Genomic DNA, 24,644 nt, shown 5'->3' with positions numbered 1-24,644 from the left:
CTACCCATCACACACACACACACACACACACACACACAGACACAGACACACACACACACACACACACACACACACACACACACACACACACACACACACACACACACACACACACACACACACACACACACACACACACACACACAGAGACAGACAGATAGACACACACACGCACAGAGACAGACAGACAGACACACACACACGGACGGACGGACGGACACACCCACGCACGACACACACACACACACACACACACACACACACACACACACACACACACAGAGACACAGGCACACACACACACAGAGACACAGACACGCACAGAGACAGACAGACACACACACACACACACACACACACACACACACACACACACACAGACAGACACACACACAGAGACACACACAGAGAGACACACACACCCAGACATACACAGAGACACAGGCACACACACACACAGAGACAAAGGCACACACACACACACACACACACACACACACACACAGAGACACACACACACACAGAGACACACACACACAGAGACACACACACACACACACACAGACACACACTCAGACAAAAATACACACACACACACACACACCCATCCTGAATAAAAGCAAACACACACACACACACACACACAGAGCCCTTGTTTACACACCTCATCATCTGTACACACACATAAACAAACTAACTGATCCGAGCCAAACTGTCAGATTATTATAAACAGCTCATATTTCCTCATAAACACCAGAGATCTCGTCTTATATCAGTGTTACATCAGTGATGTGTAGAAATCTGATAGAATCTGATAGAAAACTGAACATTTTGAAGAAATTATTATTTTTTTCCCCCATTATTTATGAAAAGATCTGTCAAAACATCACAGCGCTAAGATAGTCACGTGTCATATGCCATTGGAAAGGTCTCGGAGTAGAACACGATGAGCGTATGAAAAAATACTGTAATGTGTCATGCATCCTTCAAACTATAGTCTCATGTATACTTTATAATCTAATACGCTAGAAAAAAAAAGGTCAGCCAATCATAACACATATATAAAACCGATCAGGCATAACATTATGACCGGTGAATAACACTGATGATCTCTGTTAGTGGGTGGGATATATTAGGCAGCAAGTGAACATTTTGTCCTCAGAGTTGATGTGTTAGAAGCAGGTCAAACTGCTCAAGAAGTTAATGCTGGTTCTGATAGAAAGCTGTCAGAATACACAGATCATCTCCGAGCAGCAGAATCCCATGTGGAGCGTGTTCCCGTCGCACATTTTATTCCGCCGATGTCAGTCTTAGTCACTGTAGATGAAACCAGTCGGCCCATTAACGTTACATAAGCAGATATTTTTCAGCATGGTCATAAAACCGAACGTATAATGAGCTGCAGACATCAGACGCCCAGTCCGGACGGCCACGCATGAACCTCTGACCTTTGGGCGGATTTAACGGATGAAAATAGCCCCGGTTCACAATAACACCGGCCATTTTACTGTCCTCACAGAAAGCAGAACAAAGCCAGTCATGTGTTCATAACAGTGATGGGGTTTACAGTGTATAATATCCCATTTAAACCCTAATGAACTGCTTTGAGTTGAGCCGAATCAAATTAAACAAATCAGATGAACTTTTATGAGTATTTAGAACTTTCTCTTTCTTTTGAGTTCTCAAAACAGACACATTTTAAGTCATCTGAACTGTTTCATTGTTTTGAGTTTTATGAACTTGTTTCTTTTCATTTAGATTTAGAACTTAAATTTAACCGAAACTGGGCTGGGATTTATATTTCCCAGCATGCTTTGCCATGACACTCAAAAGGGAGAATTAAGTGTTATATTATGGGTATATATATCATATTATTTTCATGCGAATGACACAGCGTGAATGACACGGCGCGAATTGAGCGATTCGCCCATTTGACGAGCGTAACACGTGATTGTTACACGTAACACGGTGCAAATTGAGCGTTTCGGCAGTTTAACGAGCGTAACACATGATTCTTACACGTAACACGGCGCAAATTGCGTAACACATGATTGTTACACGTAACACGGTGCATATTGAACGTTTCGGCAGTTTGACGAGCGTAACACGTGATTGTTACACGTAACACGGTGCAAATTGAGCGATTCGGCCGCTTGACGAGCGTAACACGTGATTGTTACACGTAACACGGTGCAAATTGAGCGATTCGGCCGCTTGACGTGCGTAACACATGATTGTTACACGTAACGGTGCAAATTGAGCGATTCGGCCGCTTGACGAGCGTAACACGTGATTGCTACACGTAACACGGTGCAAATTAAGCGATTCGGCCGCTTGACGAGCGTAACACGTGATTGTTACACGTAACGGTGCAAATTGAGTGTTTCGGCCGTTTAACAAGCGTAACACATGATTGTTACACGTAACGGTGCAAATTGAGCGTTTCTGACGTTTAACAAGTGTAACACGTGATTGTTACACGTAACACGGTACAAATTGAGCGTTTCGGCAGTTTAATGAGCGTAACACGGTGAAAATTTAGCGTTTCGGCAGTTTAACGAGCATAACACATGATTGTTACATGTAACACGGCGCAAATTGCGTAACACATGATTGTTACACGTAACACGGTGCAAATTAAGCGTTTCGTCCGTTTAACGAGCGTAACACATGATTGTTACACATAACACGGTACAAATTGAGCGTTTCGGCAGTTTAATGAGCGTAACACGGTGAAAATTTTGCGTTTCGGCAGTTTAACGAGCGTAACACATGATTGTTACATGTAACACGGCGCAAATTGCGTAACACATGATTGTTACACGTAACACGGTGCAAATTGAGCGTTTCTGACGTTTAACGAGCGTAACACATGATTGTTACACGTAACACGGTGCAAATTGAGCGATTCGGCCGTTTAACAAGAGTAACACGTGATTGTTACACGTAACACGGTGCAAATTAAGCGATTCGGCCGCTTGACGTGCGTAACACGTGATTGTTACATGTAACGGTGCAAATTGAGTGTTTCGGACGTTTGACGTGCGTAACACGTGATTGTTACACGTAACGGTGCAAATTGAGCGTTACGGCCATTTACATTTACATTTAGTCATTTAGCAGACGCTTTTATCCAAAGCGACTTACAAATGGGGGCAATAGAAGCAGCTAGAGCAGTCGAAGGGCAACAATATCAGCAATATGTAAGTGCTGTAACAAGTCTCAGTTAGTCTAGCACAGAAGTATACAAATTTTTTTTTTTTTTTTTTTTTATAAATTAGACAGACAGACAGTGAATAGAATGATAAGTGCTATTCTCGATCGGTCAGGTGTTGCTGGAAAAGATGTGTCTTTAGACGTTTTTTGAAAATGGCTACAGACTCGGCCGCACGAATTGAGATAGGCAGGTCATTCCACCAGGTGGGAACGGTCCAGGAAAAGGTCCGTGACAGCGATTTCATGCCTCTCTGGTATGGCACCACAAGGCGTCGTTCACTGGCAGAACGTAAGTTCCTGGAGGGTGTGTAAGTCTGAACGAGCGAGTTTAGGTATATTGGTGCAGAGCCAGTGGATGTTTTGAAGGCGAGCACCAGTGCCTTGAATTTAATGCGAGCGGCTATTGGTAGCCAGTGCAGTCTGATGAGGAGAGGCGTGACGTGTGCTCTCTTCGGCTCACCAAAGACCAACCTCGCCGCTGCATTCTGGATCAGTTGCAAGGGTTTGACGAGCGTAACACGTGATCATTACACGTAACGGTGAAAATTGAGCGTTTCGGACATTTGATGCGCGTAACACGTGATCGTTACACGTAACACGGTGCAAATTGAGCATTTCGGACGTTTGACGCGCGTAACGTGATTGTTACACGTAACATGGTGCAAATTGAGCGTTTCGGCCTTTTAACGAGCGTACCGCGTGATTCTTACACGTAACACGGCGCAAATTGAGCGTTTCGGCAGTTTAACGAGCGTAAAACGTGATTCACGCAAATCGCGCAAGTTGAAAAACTGAACTATGGTGGATATTCACGCCACGTTAACCAATCAGGACCTTGCTCTAGTAATGACAACAATGAGGACAAAATCATATGTGGATACCCGGAGCTGTACGATACATCTTCATACTTTATAGAAACAGGAATAAAAAGGATCTTGCTTGGAAGAAAGTGAGTGAGGAGATCGGACAGTCTGGTGAGTTGTAAAAAATGCTCTTTACTCAATTTGAGCTCTACATATTGAGACCACAAGCTAGCTAAAGCCGGCAAATTGAGCTTATTCGCCGTATTTTAAAACAATCAATGACAGCCATTTCACAACGAGACGAGCCGCTGGCAGAAGCCCCTCCCATGACACGAATTCACGTCTGTTGTATCACGCGCCAATGAAGCGAGTAAACTCAAAAAGCGTCCAACTACACAAAAATAGCGCGATTAATTCACACAAGTCACGTCTGGTGTGAACGCACAGTAACGTGAAAATCGTTCGATTCAGTTTCAAACAACAATTCACCATCATTTATCATGGGTTTACTGTGGTAACACTAACTAACCGTGGTAATTTGTCAGAAATGTAGGTTAATATCTCATTTAATTCAATTTTTTATGTAATAAATGAGTAATAAAGGCCAAATTACAGACTATTTTTGTCATAAACTTGCAGTTTTGTGCATTTGTATTTATATGTTTATAATCTAAGTACCATAAAGCCATTCTTCATATAGAGAAATAATATTTTTTACTTTTTGCCATGTGTGCACTGCAAAAAATGCTCTTATTTAGTATTTTTGTCGTTTCTAGTCTAAATATATCTATAAATTCTTGAATCAAGATGCATTTACTAGGCAAGTTAAATGACATAAGAGATTTGTTCTTGTTTTCTGGAAAATAAAATGAAATTGAAGCGAGTTTTTGCTTAAAACAAGCTAAATGATCTGCCAATGGAGTCCAAACCAGAAACAAGATTATTTTTCGGACCCTGTGTGTTCTAGCACCCTGCAGAGAGTTTGGGCTGTTTCCACTAGATTTCAGAAAACACTGGAGAAAAGAGTTTGTGTCTGGATCATGTATGCAAGATTTATTCAAATGGATCTGAAGGGGAGGAATATGACCCCCCCCCCCCCCCCCGCCCACTAGATGGCAGTTTTTTTTGGGGGGGGGGGGGGGGGGGGGATTACAGCTCAGACAACATACACTTACAAATGTATGAAATTTCAAAGGGTTTGCTGTAAAATGACACCAGTATTGTGTATTTAGAGACACTGTATGTGTGTATGGGAAGCTTTTCAGTGTAGGGAGACCAAATCCAGCCGGAAATCCCCAAAAATTGTCCCAGAGCTAAGGAGGTTTTAATAAAAACCCACCCGTTTGAACAGCAGTGTAATCAGAGACACCAACGGTGTAATGAAGAGCTGCCAAAGAAACTTGTGTTGGCAGATGGAGGAGTTGCATCACAAACCGCAAGGAACGATTTCATCATGCTTCGCCTGTACATGATTGATTTATATGGGTAATGTTTTCAAAACACTTCCTCACGTGCAATAATGAGTGGCTGTTAATGCCGTTTCCTAATCAGTGACGTTAGCCAATCACAGCAGGCCGTTACTGACAGGCCCCTAACAGAGCCGCGCCTTACAAACGGATCATTTCAGACAGAGGGTTGAAAATAATCTTTATTTCCTGCGTATACATTTGGGGTTTTCTTGTTGTGCGAAACACTTTAACATTATGAGTGAACATATTACAATATTTAACCCTTAAACGCATGAATGTTTCACCAATATTGGGGTTTTATATCTAACACGGATGGATAAAACTCTACTGATATTAGAGTTACAATTACAGAAGAGAAAAATAAAGCATGTTTTGTTCGCTTTTGGAGCTTGGTAGTGTTCAATTTGATATTTGGACAATATATTATGAGGATTTTTATCTTTATAAAGCCCTTTTTTCTAACTGAAAAAATGTGTGCATCATCGTTTGTGTCAAATTCTTACATTAAATCAATAAATTAAATTCTAAAAATAAGACACAAATTAAATCTGCATCAACATAATTCATGTTTGCAGTCCAGAGGAAACTTCATATTTAAATATATAAATATATATAAACATATTCAGATCTATATAGTCTACAGTCTCACATATTCAGATCTATATAGTCTATAGTCTCACATATTCAAATCTATATAGTCTATAGTCTCACATATTCAGATCTATATAGTCTACAGTCTCACATATTCAGATCTATATAGTCTATAGTCTCACATATTCAAATCTATATAGTCTTCAGTCTCACATATTCAGATCTATATAGTCTACAGTCTCACATATTCAGATCTATATAGTCTACAGTCTCACATATTCAGATCTATATAGTCTATAGTCTCTCATAGTCAGATCTATATAGTCTACAGTCTCACATATTCAGATCTATATAGTCTAAAGTCTCACATAGTCAGATCTATATAGTCTATAGTCTCACATATTCAGATCTATATAGTCTACAGTCTCACATATTCAGATCTATATAGTCTACAGTCTCACATATTCAGATCTATATAGTCTATAGTCTCACATAGTCAGATCTATATAGTCTATAGTCTCACATAGTCAGATCTATATAGTCTGTATAGTCTCACATATTCAGATCTATATAGTCTATAGTCTCACATATTCAGATCTATATAGTCTATAGTCTCACATATTCAGATCTATAGTCTTCAGTCTTACATATTCAGATCTATATAGTCTACAGTCTCACATATTCAGATCTATATAGTCTACAGTCTCACATATTCAGATCTATATAGTCTATAGTCTCTCATAGTCAGATCTATATAGTCTACAGTCTCACATATTCAGATCTATATAGTCTAAAGTCTCACATAGTCAGATCTATATAGTCTATAGTCTCACATATTCAGATCTATATAGTCTATAGTCTCACATATTCAGATCTATATTAGGGATGCACCGAATATTCGGCCACCGAAAATTTTCGGCCGAAAATGGCCCAAAAGTGCATTTCCGGTTTTCGGCCGAAAGACTTTTATCACCGAAACAATATGGCCGAAATGTTGTAATGACGCAAACAGAAACCGCGACCTGCACGTGCTTGTCTGAAGCAACATGTCTGCGGTGTGGACGTATTTCAGTATATCTGAGAAACACCCACGTCTGCTCCATGCACAAGCACTGACAGCGAGAGCTCATGTTCTCGATGAGAAGAGGAACAGACTTCACTGTGAAACCCAACGGTTTCCCAACGCAATCTTTAACAGTGGGCATGTTTTAAGCGCGGAACACACTTAAATCCGATTTCCCACACCAACATCGATCAACATGTATCACGAAATTCAAACGATAAATGCCGTTTTGACGCTCTTTAATGTGGCATCACTGATCACATCACAGTTCAAGCGGCGTGAACGCGATCATCTGTGAGCGCGATCGATCATCTCTTCCTTAAGAATAAACATGAATAAACAGCAAAGGCATGTTGAGGATACATTAAAACTTACTGTCACGGATCATATGTGGTGTAATCGCTCAGTCAGCGTTTCAACGGCGGAAAGACCTCAATATAACTGAGGCTAAACTAAAAAGTCATGTAAGTTAGCATCACATTTAACGTTACCTCAGGCAGTCATTCAGTGTCCACAGCTGTTAGTTCACTTGAAAAAATCAACTCTTTCACTAAATATATGACCTATATTAGCCGTTATATTCATTATATTCTACTTAACCTGTTAATGATATCTTGATTATTTCATGCATGTTTAAATAAACCTGTCATGAAAATGACAGACACAAATTATCATATTTCAACAACGAATTCGATAAAAAAAATATTTTATAATTACATTTAAGTTATTGCAAATACTGCCTTATGTGAAGTTTACATGTTTGCGTACTATGTTATTTGAGTGTTGATTATTAGACCTAAAAATAAATAGCAACTGAATTTAGGCTAATAGTTTGTTAACCTTTAATATTAATGTGCAAGTAAGGGCTCCCTATATAGTTTACAGCAATATCTTCAATAAACATTTAGTTATAATATAATTTATTTAAGGACAGATGTTTTTTTTTTCAGTTAACCAATACAAATAAATCCCTATTCTACAGTTAACATATGGGCTATGGCAGTCTTTGCTTTGATACACTATTATGTTGAAGGCCTACAGAGAAAATAGTTGTATCTTTTAAGCAGTTGCACTTGTTCAGAATGCACTTTCTTGTAGTCCTACAGAGAAAAATTTAAAATGCACTAGACCTAAATGCACTTTGTTTTTATGAGAGAACATTTAATTTTAAAACCTTTCTGTAGGCCGGTACATTATATTTAATGTACAAATGAGTGGGGTCAAGTTAAACATTTTAGTTTGAATTTTATTTTATACTGTGTTGCAATGTGCTAAATAAATATTGCCATAATTTGTAATTGATTTATTCTTTGAAACTTTAATATTAATTTATGCAATTGCAATGCCTTGATTTTAGCAAAGTTGGCATAATTTATTTCGGTGTTTCGGTTTTCGGCCTTTGTTTCCTCTTTTTCGGTTTTCGGTTTCGGCCAAGAATTTTCATTTCGGTGCATCCCTAATCTATATAGTCTATAGTCTCATATAGTCAGATCTATATAGTCTATAGTCTCATATAGTCAGATCTATATAGTCTATTGTCTCATATAGTCAGATCTATATAGTCTATAGTCTCACATATTCAGATCTATATAGTCTATAGTCTCATATAGTCAGATCTATATAGTCTATAGTCTCATATAGTCAGATCTATATAGTCTATTGTCTCATATAGTCAGATCTATATAGTCTATAGTCTCACATATTCAGATCTATATAGTCTCACATATTCAGATCTATATAGTCTCAAATATACTTTATAATCAAACTATCATAACAAACATATCCTATTGATTGAGGTATGAGACCCGAGGTTTGTGTTTCAGGGTAATATCCATTAAATATTAATAAGCTACACATATATAGCAGCATTATTACAGAAATCGGAGTTTACCTGAAGAAGCCCTTGCAGCCCTCGCAGGTCATGGCGTTGAAGTGGAATCCGGTGGCCTTGTCTCCACACACTCCGCAGATCCGCGGCGCGTTACGGTCAAACTCATCCTGACCGCTGGCGGACGTGCTCACGGCCATGGGATCCATCACTGAGAAACACGGACAGAGCGAGAGTCAGAACACACACACCTGAGCCACTGAAACAGCCAATCAGAAGCGCGAGGTGTTTTTGCATAAATCACTGCATTCATGCATTCAGCAGATGTTTTTATCCACAGCAAAACATCAGCTGATGCATATGAATAAAACAAATAGTAAAGGATTTTAACCAACCCATCTGTTAACTAACGGTGTCAGTTACTCCGAGAAGAGCGAGGACGGTGAATGTTGCGCTGAGGTACAGTTACAGAAACAGCACTGCATAGTGAAAAGAGCATTCACAGGTCAAAGGTCACGAGCGCAACGATGAATAGAGGGAAAGAAACAAAATATGCAGAGACGGAGCGCAGCAGATCTGGTTTCCATGAATAGCCACGCTAAAAGCATCTCTACCAGCTATGATAATAATAATAATAGTAATAATAATCCGCCAGCTCATCATGTTCTTCCTGGAAAAACGCTTGTTTTGCACCGTGAGAGGAACACGGATAAACAGCAGCGAGGACGCATGGCCTGGCATGCAGAAACACGCGTGTGTGTGAGTGTGTGTGTGTGTGTGTGAGAGCGGGAGAACAAAAGCAGGAGGGGCTCCGTTCAGACTCCTTGTCTTGTGTGTTTAAGCAGCCGCTGTGAGATCAATATCCATCCTTCACTCTTGATAAGACTTCACACTCACAGAAAGCATCTGTACACAATCAATACACAGCTCATGAGGAACATGTAATAATAATAAACCATCAAAATCGAACAGATTTAAACATTTGAAGGGCGACGGGTATGAATGAAACGTGTGTGTGTCGGAAAAAAAGCCATATTTAGTTATTTGAAGTCTGTTTTTCAGGTAAATCGAACAGTATTCAGGTGCATCTTCATTATATAAATGAAAACATCTAAACATTCTCAAAACAAGAAGCATTTACTAGCCAAATAAAAATCATTGTCTTGTTTTGGGGGGAAATAACTCCAAATTAAGGGAGTTTTTGCTTAAATTAGCTAAATAATCTGCCAATGGGGTAAGCAAAATAATCTTAATTCAAACTGAAAAACAACATTAAATAATTTTGAGTTATTTTCCCCCAAAACAAGACAAAAACTTTTGCTTGTCTAGTAAATGCTTCTTAATGTGAGATTTTCTTAGATAATTGGACTGAAAACAAGACAAAAATACTAAGTAAGAAAAGCATTTTTTGCAGTGTAGTGAAATGGGTTGGTGGGTCTTTTTTCCAAAAAGTGGACCTACATATTTACTACAATGTGTGTTGGACTAAAAACATTTCTTTTTAGGAGAACTTATGACTTTTAACTATTAAATCTATTAGTATTTTATCCTCCTTAAATGATCTTAACTGTAGCACTTTGAGATTTGTTCCAAATGTAAAGCGCAGTACAAATACAATTTATTATTATTATTATTATTATTATTGTTATTATTATTACAATGTTGTCAAATTCAAAATTCCCCACAAAGTTTAAATCACAGATTCGCGTGACAGAACTAGAAGCGAACATGTGTTGTGAAACATGACGTTTTGAAGAAGCCACTAAATGTACATTTGTAGGATCACTAACGTATAATTGGTCAGGAAACAAAGGTGCTTTAATTATTTGGCCTATACTTTGCTGCACACACACACACACACACACACACACACACACACACACACACACGCTCCCCTGAGAACATTATGATTTCTCTGATCTACACATGTGCATTTTAAGACGTTTGAAGGCCAAAAAAATGATGAGAAATAGCTTTAAAACTAAGTCAGTGGGCAGTCAAAATCCTAATGATTTTGGCATAAAAGAAAAAAGGATAATTTTGAGCCATACGATGTATTGTTGGCTATCGCCACAGATATACCCGTGAGACGCACGACTGCTGTTGAGGTCAAATAAACACACATGCCAGTGTTTTCCAGGAGACTCGCAGAGACTTCATTTAGACTACATTTAGAAGCTCAAAGGAAAGAGAAAGGGAACTGAATTCAGCGTTCATGTGCTGACTGCGCGACTCTGTGTGTGTGTGTGTGTGTGTGTGTGTGTGTGTGTGTGTGTGTGTGTGTGTGTGTGTGTGTGTGTGTGTGTGTGTGTGCGCAGTAAACAGTGCACGAGTCCTCTTGCGCTTGATGACTGACTCGATTCTTAACACATGCAAATGTTTAACTTTCACTCTATGATGGTTAAACCTGGCAATTAATCTTGAAATCACAAGCGCATCTGCCCAACAAAAATGATGAAATTGTTTTGTTCATAATAAATGTAATACTAACTTCCTAATAATTATTAAGAAAATAAGCAGTATTTTCAAGCACTCAAGCGAAACGGATGGATGTTTGGATTGTGATTCGTGATATCAGGCTTTGTAAACAAAACAGACTAACTGTTAAGCAAGCAGTGTTATGTTCCTGCCGTCTGTTTACATCAGGCAAATAAAGAAACAGTCCTGTCATGAGCACTCTCAGCGCGTTTGGCATGTGAACGAATACGACAACGCTGATACACTACATTGACAAAAGTTTTGGGACGCACATCCCATTCTTAATCCATAGGGTTTAATGTGGAGTTTGCAGCTTCAGCTCTTCTGGGAAGGCTTTCCTCAAGGTTTAGGAGTGTGTTTATGGGGATTCTTCATTAGTGATGTTGGACGAGAAGGCCTGGCTCTCAGTCTCCGCTCTAATTCATCCCAAAGCTGTTCTATCGGGTTGAGGTCAGGACTCAAGTTCCTCCACACCAAACTCCTCATCCATGTCTTTATGGAGACGCTTTGAGCACTGGTGCATGCTGGGACAGGAAGGGGCCGTCCCCAAACTGTTTCCACAAAAAGGGGAGCATGAAATTGTCCAAAATGTCTTGGTGACGCATTAAGAGCTCCTTTCACTGGAACTAAGGGGCCCTGAAAAACAACCCCACCCCATAACCCCCCCTCCACCAAACTTTACACTTGGCACAATGCAGTCAGGCAAGTCCCGTTCTCCTGGCGACCGCCAAACCCAGACTCGTCAGACAGAGAAGCGTGATTGGTCACTCAGAGAACACGTCTCCACTGCTCTAGAGTCCAGTGGCGGCGCGCTTTACCCCACTGCATCCCACGTTTTGGTGATGTAAGGCTTGGATGAGCGGCTCGGCCATGGAAACCCATTCCCTGAAGCTCTACACACTGTTCTTGAGCTCATCTGAAGGCCACAGAAGTTTGGAGGTCTGGAGAAAGTTGGCGACTTCTGTGTCCCTCAGCATGCGCTGACCCCGCTCTGTGATTTTACATGGTCTACCACTTCGTGGCTGAGCTGGGGAAAGTGGAGGGCTTCTGAAAGTGCTGACCAAGTATTTGAAATTTGAGCAGCGAGCTCATTGGCTACTGATACAGCAGGAACCAATCAGCATGAAGGACCGGTCAGCCTGTGCCATCTAGAGTTAGTATTTTGTGTGCCCTGGATGCAGCATTATTGTGGTTTGCCTGTTTAAGTGATGCCCCGTAGTATGTAGTATGTGGTTATTTTCAGAGATGGCAACAGACGTTTATTCTTGTGCTACAATTGTGTGCTTTCACTTCCCTGTTCTTCAAGAAAAAAAACACATTTAACTGAATATTCTGAGTTCGATCCAGAGTTGTGTAACCAGTTTCAACCAGTTATTTCTTACAGTGTGGTCTGTGCAAAACAAAAGCTTCTTCCAAGAGTGAGGGGGCAAAGAAAGCAACGCTTCATAAAACACAAATATATCATCCGCAGATTGTGGAACATTACAAAACGCTGACGTTTGAAGACTTCCATAACCATCTCCAGAGTGCTAGTCAAGCTTCCCGAATCACACACTCGCAATCAAGGCCGTTTTTATGCAAATGAGCTCTCGGCTGATTGGCTGATGTCTTGCGGCGCATAAAACACTGTACTTCAAATGTATAGATCTGAAGATGAGACACGCCGAACTCGAACATTAGACGGATTTGGACACAAACCACCCATTCGGAGAGCATGAGCGGCTCTGAAAGCTCTTAACTCAGTCTTAACCCTCTGGTGCTCTTCCTTTAGGGGTTGCATTGGTCATAAGTGACCGGACACCTAAAAAATTAAACTTTCTCCACCCCAGTAAAACCAATGCAATTTATTTTTCTTCAATAATATTTTTTCTTTTTAATTTTGTATTTTGAGATGATTTGATGGTATTTTTGTAATATTTATGCAATAAATATGGTCTATTTTTGCAATTGAAAATTATATATATTATATATATATATATATATATATATATATATATATATATATATATATATATATATATATATATATATATATATATATATATATATATATATATATATATATATATATATATATATATATATATATATATATATTTTTACTATTGCAGTATTTCAGGTTAAAATAGAGACTAGGCCTTCAAAATAATTTTTTTTAAGGCAGATTAGCCCCTCTTTTGGAATTATTTAAGAAATCCTGCAACCATGTGTGTAACCACTAGAGGTCTGTATGGAGAGGCTTGAGAATTCACTAGTTCTCTTTTGAACACATTTAATGATTTTTTTGTTGTTGATGGATTTGAATATATATTTAACAAATCTCAGACTATTTATTATAAAGTTTTAGATTTTTAAATATTGTTGTTAGAAATATAGATTTTTTTCTGTGAATTTGTGTTTTTGCAGATTTACCATTGATTTCCTATGGTGGTTATTTTTGACCGAAGAGCTCAAGTGGGAGTATTTTTTTATGACCAATTAGCATGCTCAAATCATGACCCCAATTTTTGTGTGTTTACATACCTAATGCTAGACAAGTCACCAAGTTTCATATCATTCTGATGAAGCTGTGTTAAAAATTCAAAATGTGGTTCATAGGTTCAGTTTTTCATAGGTGTGTGTGCGTGTGTGTGTGTGGTTGTGTCAATATCACACTCTTGATGTTTTACAGTGTCACCCCTTTACTGCTGTGTACTTTTTTTCAGCATTGTGGCTGATTTGTAGATTGTACACACAAATATTCTGAAAATGTTTGTGTTTTTGCCGATTTCCCATTAATTTCCTATGGTCGGTCATTTATGACCGAAGACAATGAACGCTACTTTTTTTTTATGACCAATTAGCATGCTCGAATCATGACCCCAATTTTTTTGTGTGTTTACAAGGGATGCCACAATTCTCAATATAATATTGAACCGTTCGGTACGGCATTCACGGTTCAATACGCGCTTGTGAATTGCTTTTTTTTCCGGTTTTGCATTTAATTAATTATTTTTCTAAACATTCTATCATTTGCCTCCATCCCAATACTGAACAACGCGGAACACTATAGTTATTCACAATCATGGAAGCTCATTATTTGCATGCGTTTTAAAGCCTTGCCCATGCACTTTCCCATGCACTAAACGCTTGTCAAACATGTGATTACTGGACTAAGTAGTCGTCTTACTGCGCTAATACTGTCAAATACACACAAGGTTAACATAAACACAGTCGGTTATGTCTAAAGTAAAATCGTGTGTGTCTGTATATTAGATGAGTGCAGGTCTTTAATTGACAGCAGCGCAGCCTATAGTGAACACGCCATCCTTAAAGGGACAGTTCACCTCTATTGTTATTATTTACTCACTCTAATATTGTTCCAAACCTGTATTCATTTCTCGATAACAGAATTTTAATTTGAGTGAACTATCCCTTTAATGTTAATACAACAACAAAAGACAAAGAGAAAATCACTCACTGCTCTTGACAGAAGAACTTTAATACAGTAGCTTTAATAAGAATCAGTGTATATTTTATAGTGAAGTCTGTGAAGTGTTTTATTTTTACATTTATTCATTCAATTTCATACTTTAATGCTAATGTACAGCTCTGAGCTGCCAGTGTAAATCTTTATATATATTTATTTTATATTATACACTAGGAATGTGTAAAAGGTTTTTTTTTTTTAAAGTAAAGTTTCAAGTTTAAGTAAGGTTTTTCAATTCAAGTAAAATAAAGGAAGATTCTTGCAATAAAAACATAGTATGTTTACTCCTTAACCTCTTTCTGTTCCTGTTGCTTAAGAATAGAATAGAAAAAAAACTGATGTGACAAGCCATCAGAACCGAACCGAAAACCGTGGTTAAAAACCGAGGTATGTATTGAACCGTGGACTAACTGTATTGTTGCATCCCTAGTGTTTAAAGGCCAGAAAAGTCACCAAGTTTCATATCATCATTCTGATGAAGCTGTGATTTTTAAAATGTAAAAAACTGAAAATGTTCCAGTCAGAAATGACCGAAGAGCACCAGAGGGTTAAACACACAAACGTTCAGCAAAACAGCCAAATGAAAGCTTCTGCTATATACACGTATTAAAAAAGTGACAGTAAAGACGCTGTTCTTTTTAACTTTCATCAAAGAATCCTGTTTTTAACATTAATAATCATAAATGTTTCATATGAGGATGATTTATGAAGGATCATGTGACACTGAAGACTGGAGTAATGATGATAAACTCAGCTTTGATCACGGGAATAACTATATATTCACATAGAGAACGAATGGAGTAATATTTCACTGCATCAAATAAATGCAGCTTAATTAGTCCCACTATAATTCATACACACTGTATAGTGCAACACTAGCACTAGCAGTACTCAGACTGTTGATTAGATAAGCGTCAGATGTTTGCAGTAGCAGTGAAACAGAGGCTTTGGACCCAGCGAGGAGGAAAACTGTTATCGCCGTAACCCAACGCCAGTGTTAAAGCGCACCAAGCCGAAACTGATCCCAGATCCGATAGGCAACCGATCCCATGACACGCAGAGCTTTTCCCAACATGCAGCACTTACCAATCGCAGGCCATGGAGGGAAGAAAAAGCCACGGCTCCGCTTCGGAGAAAAGCCTTTCCCAATGCTAGACTTGACCCAGATCTGCACATCAGAGACTCTGAACTTTAGACCTTGTTTTTAAGCGCTCGCTAGGAAAAGAAAAGGCCCACTTGTAGCTGGCAGGAGGACAAACGGGGCGGGAGGGAGCAGCTCGCGGCTTACAGAGGAATGGGGGCCCTAAATCCCGTCAGAGGGGCCCGTTTGGGGAGGGAAGACCGGCAGGCGGAGCAGAGCCCGTTGAGAGCGTCCCAACATGCCAGTACACACACACACACACATCTGATGGGGACGATCATCTAACCCGTACTTGCAATGGATTATTTCCTGCGACTGGAACGACTGACCAGGAATGTGCGTAAACATCCCATACTTGAGCAACAAAAGCCATCATTTTTCCAAAAAAGTAAACTTTTGGGAGAGTTCAGGGCGTGTGCAAACTCTCACTGTAACAAATCGTAGGGTTGTGAGGGGAAAAAAAACATACAAATATCACATTTTTAGTAGTGGAAACTTGACTAGCTTGCTAATAAATGCCACCAATTCGTTACACAATGCTTTGATGGCATTAGCGTAGCACTTGCTGAATGAGGACAGCAATATAATACGTTTAACCTTAAACTGAGCTCACATGATGAAAAAAACAATTCAGAAACTCTTCTAAACTAGCATAACAAAACATTAAACTACTAAATCTCCCACTTAACATTCATCTCGCACACAAAAAAAACATAACACTTAATTTTAGCTTTTTACTGTCCCTTTTGAGTGTCATGGCAAAGCATGCTGGGAAATAGAAATCCCAGCACAGTTTCGGTTAAATTTGAGTTTGTCTAAATTAAAAGAAACAAGTTCATAAAACTCAAAACAATGAAACGGTTCAGATGACTTAAAATTAGGGCTGTCAAAAGATTAATCACGATTAATCGCATCCAAAATAAAAGTTTGTGTTTACATAATATATGTGTGTGTACTCTGTTAATTATTATTTATATATAAATACACACACATTCATGTATACATTTAAGAAATATTTGCATGTATATACTGTATATACATTTATTTAATCTATAATATATATAAATATAAATGTTTTGTATATAAAAATTATATTTTTTTCTTAAATATATACATGCTTGTGTGTGTATTTATATATAAATAATAATTAACAGAGTACACACACATATATTATGTAAACACAAATTAATCGCGATTAATCTTTTGACAGCCCTACTTAAAATGTGTCCGTTTTGAGAACTCAAAAGAAAGAGAAAGTTCTGAATACTCATAAAAGTTAATCTGATTTGTTTCATTTGAGTCGGTTCAACTCAAACCAGTTTATTATTTTGAGCGTTAGGGTTTAAAGTGAAGCCGTTACATAAACGTAATGTGTAATTAAAAAAATTTAGTTATGTGAACTTGACAACATAAAAATTAACCCAGATCTGCACCAACACTATGTTGCTGTCCGGGTAAATTTTTTTTAATATGTTTATTTACTTAATAATTTAAGGTTTTCTCTTTTTAAAGTAAATACACTTAATCTGTAAAAAATGAAAAATTAAGTTATGCAGAATTTATTTACCTTGTTTCATGCGTAGTTGAAAAAATGAACTTGACAATTCCACGCAATTTTTTTCAATTACACATTTATAGTTTATTTACTTAATAATTTTGCGTAAACTTGGCAATTCCACTTTTTTTTTTAATTACGCATTTATAGTTTATTTACTTAATAATTTAAGGTTCTCACTTTAAATAAATAAACAATGCTTAAAAATTGAAAAAAAAAATCAGTTATGTGGAATTTATTTACCTAATTTCATGCGTAGTTGAAAAAATGTAACTGTGTGAACTTGACAATTCCACATAATTTTTTCAATCGCACATTTATAGTTTATTAACTTTAAAAAGTGAGGAAACCCGTTGCCATAAAACTTATTTACTTAATTTCATGTGAACTTGACAATTCCACATAATTTTTTAATTACGCATGTATAGTTTATTTACTTTTAAAAAGTGAGGAAACCATTGCCTTAAAATGTATTTACTTAATTTCATGTGAACTTGACAATTCCACATAATTTTTTAACTACACATTTATAGTTTATTTACTTTTAAAAAGTGAGGAAACCATTGCCTTAAAATGTATTTACTTAATTTTATGTGAACTTGACAATTCCACATAACTTACATTTGTCAATTTTACGCATGAAGTTCATTTACTTAAAAATGTGAGGAAACCGTTGCCTTAATTTTTTTAATTACGCATTTATAGTTTATTTACTTAAAAGTGAGGAAACCCGTTGCCATAAAACTTATTTACTTAATTTCATGTGAACTTGACAATTCCACATAACTTAATGCGTAAACTTGAGAAATTTAAGTTTATTTAACTTTTTGGAAGAAATCCTAAGAGCAGTTTCTAGTGTGCTACTCTAGTCCATGATGTAACAGAGAAGGGGAGGGGCTTGTGAATGAGGGGAGTGGCTTCTTGTGGAGAGGCGTGGCCTGAGAGGGAGAATATCCCAGAATAGCATACTAGCACACTATATGGCAGAAATAGAAAAACATTGCGCAAGTATATGATATTCCAGCGTTAGATATCAAACAGGTCAGACAAGCACTACATACACAAACCATTACAACCCGATTACAAGACAACTACAGAGGAGCTTCATCGGCTCAGCCAATGATCAAAGCTCAACACGTGTGGTCGGGCGTCAGACTTTAACCTCACGCATTTAACACAGGTGAGGGAACACACTGTACAGGAACACACACACACACACACACACGAGCCTGCCAAGTATAAATAGCACAAGAACACCACGTTAACTTACGGTTAGAACAATAAAGCATCCTTCACCTGCTCAAACCACACACAGGAAACATGCCGAAGGGCTTCCAGAACGGCAGAATCATCATTACAACTGCATGAAAATAACACCAAGAACCAATTAATCTTATTGTTACACAATAGTGACTGATAGTAAGAGATGCTACACTTGTAATAACACTGTGAGTGTGACACTCTCTGGATGTTTAACACGATGAGCTACAGCCGTGGTTAGAGATGTCAAAAATACACATCAAAAACCAATAAAACCCACACGCAACGTCTCTCTACAGCACTGGCAGTGTGTGTGTGTGTGTGTGTGTGTGTGTGTGTGAACACTGGAAACAACATGTCTGAGGGTTTATCTGGTGAGGATTCAGGGTCAATGTTGACTTCACTGAAAAATACTTAAAGGGATAGTTCACCCAAAAATGAAATACACTTTTATGATGGATAGATGTAGTAGTAGGAGGAGTAGTGGTAATAGTAGTAGTAGTTATAGTAATAGTAGTGGTGGTAGTAGTAGTAGTAGTAGTAGTAGTAGTAGTAGTAGTAGTAAAAGTAGTATTAGTAGTAGTAATGGTAGTAATAGTTATATTCATAGTAGTAGTAGTAGTAGTAGTAGCAGCAGCAGTAGCAGTAATCTGGTGGATTTTATAGGCAAGTTAAGACTGAATGTAGATGTTTTTAATGTACTATAAAGGAGTAATTGAGGTTATGTCCACACTAAAATGTTTTCGTTTGAAAACGCATCTTATTCTCTCCATTCTGTCCTTCCGTCCACACTGAGATGTCTTCTCGTCGTAGTGTGGACTGTGAAGACGGAGGTGTTGGAAAAGGATGAGGCATGTTTAGTCATGTGACACGTATGTTTATACCGTATTGTGCCATTCACTTTCACACAGTTGCTCAGACACGTGACTTTACACACTTCACATCACAGTCCTGCGAGGATGACAAGACTTACTCACATTTACTGTCCTGAGGGAAAACACGAGTGGAGACGCGTTTCAGACCAAACTAATGACTGACCCAGTGCGATCTGGACACCTCAGTGAATGAGGAGATAACATCATGATGTCTGTGTGGTCTCAGTGAGCGTGTGTGAGGGGTTACACGCGTGTGCAGGTGAATTTGGCGTCTCAGTGAGCGTGTGTGAGGGGTTACACGCGTGTGCAGGTGAATTTGGCGTCTCAGTGAGCGTGTATGAGGGGTTACACGCGTGTGCAGGTGAATTTGGCGTCTCAGTGAGCGTGTGTGAGGGGTTACACGCGTGTGCAGGTGAATTTGGCGTCTCAGTGAGCGTGTGTGAGGGGTTACACGCGTGTGCAGGTGAATTTGGCGTCTCAGTGAGCGTGTGTGAGGGGTTACACGCGTGTGCAGGTGAATTTGGCGTCTCAGTGAGCGTGTATGAGGGGTTACACGCGTGTGCAGGTGAATTTGGCGTCTCAGTGAGCGTGTGTGAGGGGTTACACGCGTGTGCAGGTGAATTTGGCGTCTCAGTGAGCGTGTGTGAGGGGTTACACGCGTGTGCAGGTGAATTTGGCGTCTCAGTGAGCGTGTGTGAGGGGTTACACGCGTGTGCAGGTGAATTTGGCGTCTCAGTGAGCGTGTGTGAGGGGTTACACGCGTGTGCAGGTGAATTTGGCGTCTCAGTGAGCGTGTGTGAGGGGTTACACGCGTGTGCAGGTGAATTTGGCGTCTCAGTGAGCGTGTATGAGGGGTTACACGCGTGTGCAGGTGAATTTGGCGTCTCAGTGAGCGTGTATGAGGGGTTACACGCGTGTGCAGGTGAATTTGGCGTCTCAGTGAGCGTGTATGAGGGGTTACACGCGTGTGCAGGTGAATTTGCCGTCTCAGTGAGCGTGTGTGAGGGGTTGCACGCGTGTGCAGGTGAATTTGGCGTCTCAGTGAGCGTGTGTGAGGGGTTACACGCGTGTGCAGGTGAATTTGGCGTCTCAGTGAGCGTGTATGAGGGGTTACACGCGTGTGCAGGTGAATTTGGCGTCTCAGTGAGCGTGTATGAGGGGTTACACGCGTGTGCAGGTGAATTTGGCGTCTCAGTGAGCGTGTGTGAGGGGTTACACGCGTGTGCAGGTGAATTTGGCGTCTCAGTGAGCGTGTGTGAGGGGTTACACGCGTGTGCAGGTGAATTTGGCGTCTCAGTGAGCGTGTGTGAGGGGTTACACGCGTGTGCAGGTGAATTTGGCGTCTCAGTGAGCGTGTGTGAGGTGTTACACGCGTGTGCAGGTGAATTTGGCGTCTCAGTGAGCGTGTGTGAGGGGTTACACGCGTGTGCAGGTGAATTTGGCGTCTCAGTGAGCGTGTGTGAGGGGTTACACGCGTGTGCAGGTGAATTTGGCGTCTCAGTGAGCGTGTGTGAGGGGTTACACGCGTGTGCAGGTGAATTTGGCGTCTCAGTGAGCGTGTGAGGTGTTACACGCGTGTGCAGGTGAATTTGGCTTCTCAGTGAGCGTGTGTGAGGGGTTACACGCGTGTGCAGGTGAATTTGGCGTCTCAGTGAGCGTGTGTGAGGTGTTACACACGTGTGCAGGTGAATTTGGCGTCTCAGTGAGCGTGTGTGAGGGGTTACACGCGTGTGCAGGTGAATTTGGCGTCTCAGTGAACGTGTGTGAGGTGTTACACGCGTGTGCAGGTGAATTTGGCGTCTCAGTGAGCGCGTGTGAGGGGTTGCACGCGTGTGCAGGTGAATTTGCCGTCTCTGAGCGCGTGTGAGGGGTTACACGCGTGTGCAGGTGAATTTACCGTCTCAGTGAGCGCGTATGAGGTGTTACACGCATGTGCAGGTGAATTTGGCATCTCAGTGAGCGTGTATGAGGGGTTGCACGCGTGTGCAGGTGAATTTGGCGTCTCAGGGAGCGTGTATCAGGGGTTGCACGCGTGTGCAGGTGAATTTGCCGTCTCAGTGAGCGTGTGTGAGGGGTTACACGCGTGTGCAGGTAAATTTACCGTCTCAGTGAGCGTGTGTGAGGGGTTACACGCATGTGCAGGTGAATTTGGCGTCTCAGGGAGCGTGTATTAGGGGTTGCACGCGTGTGCAGGTGAATTTAGCGTCTCAGTGAGCGCGTGTGAGGGGTTACACGCGTGTGCAGGTGAATTTGGCGTCTCAGTGAGCGCGTTTGAGGGGTTACACGCGTGTGCAGGTAAATTTACCGTCTCAGTGAGCGTGTGTGAGGGGTTACACGCATGTGCAGGTGAATTTGGCGTCTCAGGGAGCGTGTATTAGGGGTTGCACGCGTGTGCAGGTGAATTTGGCGTCTCAGGGAGCGCGTTTGAGGGGTTACACGCGTGTGCAGGTGAATTTGGCGTCTCAGTGAGCGTGTGTGAGGGGTTACACGCGTGTGCAGGTGAATTTGGCGTCTCAGTGAGCGTGTGAGGTGTTACACGCGTGTGCAGGTGAATTTGGCTTCTCAGTGAGCGTGTGTGAGGGGTTACACGCGTGTGCAGGTGAATTTGGCGTCTCAGTGAGCGTGTGTGAGGTGTTACACGCGTGTGCAGGTGAATTTGGCGTCTCAGTGAGCGCGTGTGAGGGGTTGCACGCGTGTGCAGGTGAATTTGCCGTCTCTGAGCGCGTGTGAGGGGTTACACGCGTGTGCAGGTGAATTTACCGTCTCAGTGAGCGCGTTTGAGGGGTTACACGCGTGTGCAGGTGAATTTACCGTCTCAGTGAGCGCGTTTGAGGGGTTACACGCGTGTGCAGGTGAATTTGGCGTCTCAGTGAGCGCGTTTGAGGGGTTACACGCGTGTGCAGGTGAATTTGGCGTCTCAGTGAGCGCGTATGAGGGGTTACACGCGTGTGCAGGTGAATTTGGCGTCTCAGTGAGCGCGTATGAGGGGTTACACGCGTGTACAGGTGAATTTAGCGTCTCAGTGAGCGTATGAGGTGTTACACGCGTGTGCAGGTGAATTTGCCGTCTCAGTGAGCGTGTGTGAGGGGTTACACGCGTGTGCAGGTGAATTTGCCGTCTCAGTGAGCGTGTGTGAGGGGTTGCACGCGTGTGCAGGTGAATTTGTTATCTCAGTGAGCGCGTATGAGGGGTTACACGCGTGTGCAGGTGAATTTGGCGTCTCAGTGAGCGTGTGTGAGGGGTTACACGCGTGTGCAGGTGAATTTGGCGTCTCAGTGAGCGTGTATGAGGGGTTACACGCGTGTGCAGGTGAATTTGGCGTCTCAGTGAGCGTGTATGAGGGGCTGCACACGTGTGCAGGTGAATTTAGCGTCTCAGTGAGCGTGTATGAGGGGTTACACGCGTGTGCAGGTGAATTTGGCGTCTCAGGGATCGTGTATGAGGGGTTACACGCGTGTGCAGGTGAATTTGGCGTCTCAGTGAGCGCGTATGAGGGGTTACACGCGTGTGCAGGTGAATTTGGTGTCTCAGTGAGCGCGTATGAGGGGTTACACGCGTGTGCAGGTGAATTTGGCGTCTCAGTGAGCGCGTATGAGGTGTTACACGCGTGTGCAGGTGAATTTGGCGTCTCAGTGAGCGCGTATGAGGGGTTACACGCGTGTGCAGGTGAATTTGGCGTCTCAGTGAGCGTGTATGAGGGGTTACACGCGTGTGCAGGTGAATTTGGCGTCTCAGTGAGCGTGTATGAGGGGTTACACGCGTGTGCAGGTGAATTTGGCGTCTCAGGGATCGTGTATGAGGGGTTACACGCGTGTGCAGGTGAATTTGGCGTCTCAGTGAGCGCGTATGAGGGGTTACACGCGTGTGCAGGTGAATTTGGTGTCTCAGTGAGCGCGTATGAGGGGTTACACGCGTGTGCAGGTGAATTTGGCGTCTCAGTGAGCGCGTATGAGGTGTTACACGCGTGTGCAGGTGAATTTGGCGTCTCAGTGAGCGCGTATGAGGGGTTACACGCGTGTGCAGGTGAATTTGGCGTCTCAGTGAGCGTGTATGAGGGGTTACACGCGTGTGCAGGTGAATTTGGCGTCTCAGTGAGCGTGTATGAGGGGTTACACGCGTGTGCAGGTGAATTTGGCGTCTCAGTGAGCGTGTATGAGGGGTTACACGCGTGTGCAGGTGAATTTGGCGTCTCAGTGAGCGTGTGTGAGGGGTTACACGCGTGTGCAGGTGAATTTGGCGTCTCAGTGAGCGTGTATGAGGTGTTACACGCGTGTGAAGGTGAATTTGGCGTCTCAGTGAGCGTGTATGAGGTGTTACACGCGTGTGCAGGTGAATTTGGCGTCTCAGTGAGCGTGTGTGAGGGGTTACACGCGTGTGCAGGTGAATTTGCCGCAGTGTGGAACATCATGAGCTCAAGATTATATCACACTATTTGCAGTTTTTACAGTATGAGTTGCTACAAGCTACTTAATTCCCATGTGTTACATTTATAAAGCTACACATGCAAGCACTTGCAGAAGAACAAATAATTACACATGACATGGTTTGCCACAGTGTTCAGTACATCAGGCCTCGGGTGTGAAAACGCCCTGAAAACCGTTTGCCGGGTCATGTGACGGTGAGACGGAGCATCAGCTGTGGAGTGTGTGGCTCATTTCCTTAACACTACATTCCTGTTCTCAAAGGGCAGCAGGACACACACAGAGTACAGCGGTCAGTTTCTCTGACGCACCACACACGCCGAACGCCCAAACATACACACTCAGAACCGCACATCTGGGGAACACAACACACAACAAGACCTCGTCGAATATAAAGTGAGAGGATCTGCACAGTTGCCCACCACAATGGCCAGGGACTCGGGTCATCAGTTGCACCGGTCACACCAATCGTCTG

At 41.3% G+C, this 24,644-nt stretch overlaps 1 protein-coding gene across 2 annotated transcripts in view; it reads right to left on the bottom strand.

Moving 5' to 3' along the window:
* The window catches only part of vdra (vitamin D receptor a), a 72,350-nt gene that overhangs the window by 24,361 nt on the left and 23,345 nt on the right, over nt 1-24,644 (bottom strand). For both annotated transcript variants that reach the window (XM_079802253.1, XM_079802254.1), the window contains one exon: nt 9,034-9,181. In XM_079802253.1, coding sequence (XP_079658379.1) covers nt 9,034-9,179 — 146 coding nt within the window. In that variant the 5' untranslated portion in view covers nt 9,180-9,181. The remainder of the gene's footprint in view (nt 1-9,033; nt 9,182-24,644) is intronic.

This window comes from Gobio gobio (assembly GCF_949357685.1).
Source record: "Gobio gobio genome assembly, chromosome: 21".
Lineage (NCBI taxonomy): Eukaryota > Metazoa > Chordata > Actinopteri > Cypriniformes > Gobionidae > Gobio > Gobio gobio.
Note: the sequence above shows the minus strand (reverse complement) of the source record. Positions and strands in the feature narration are given on the sequence as shown.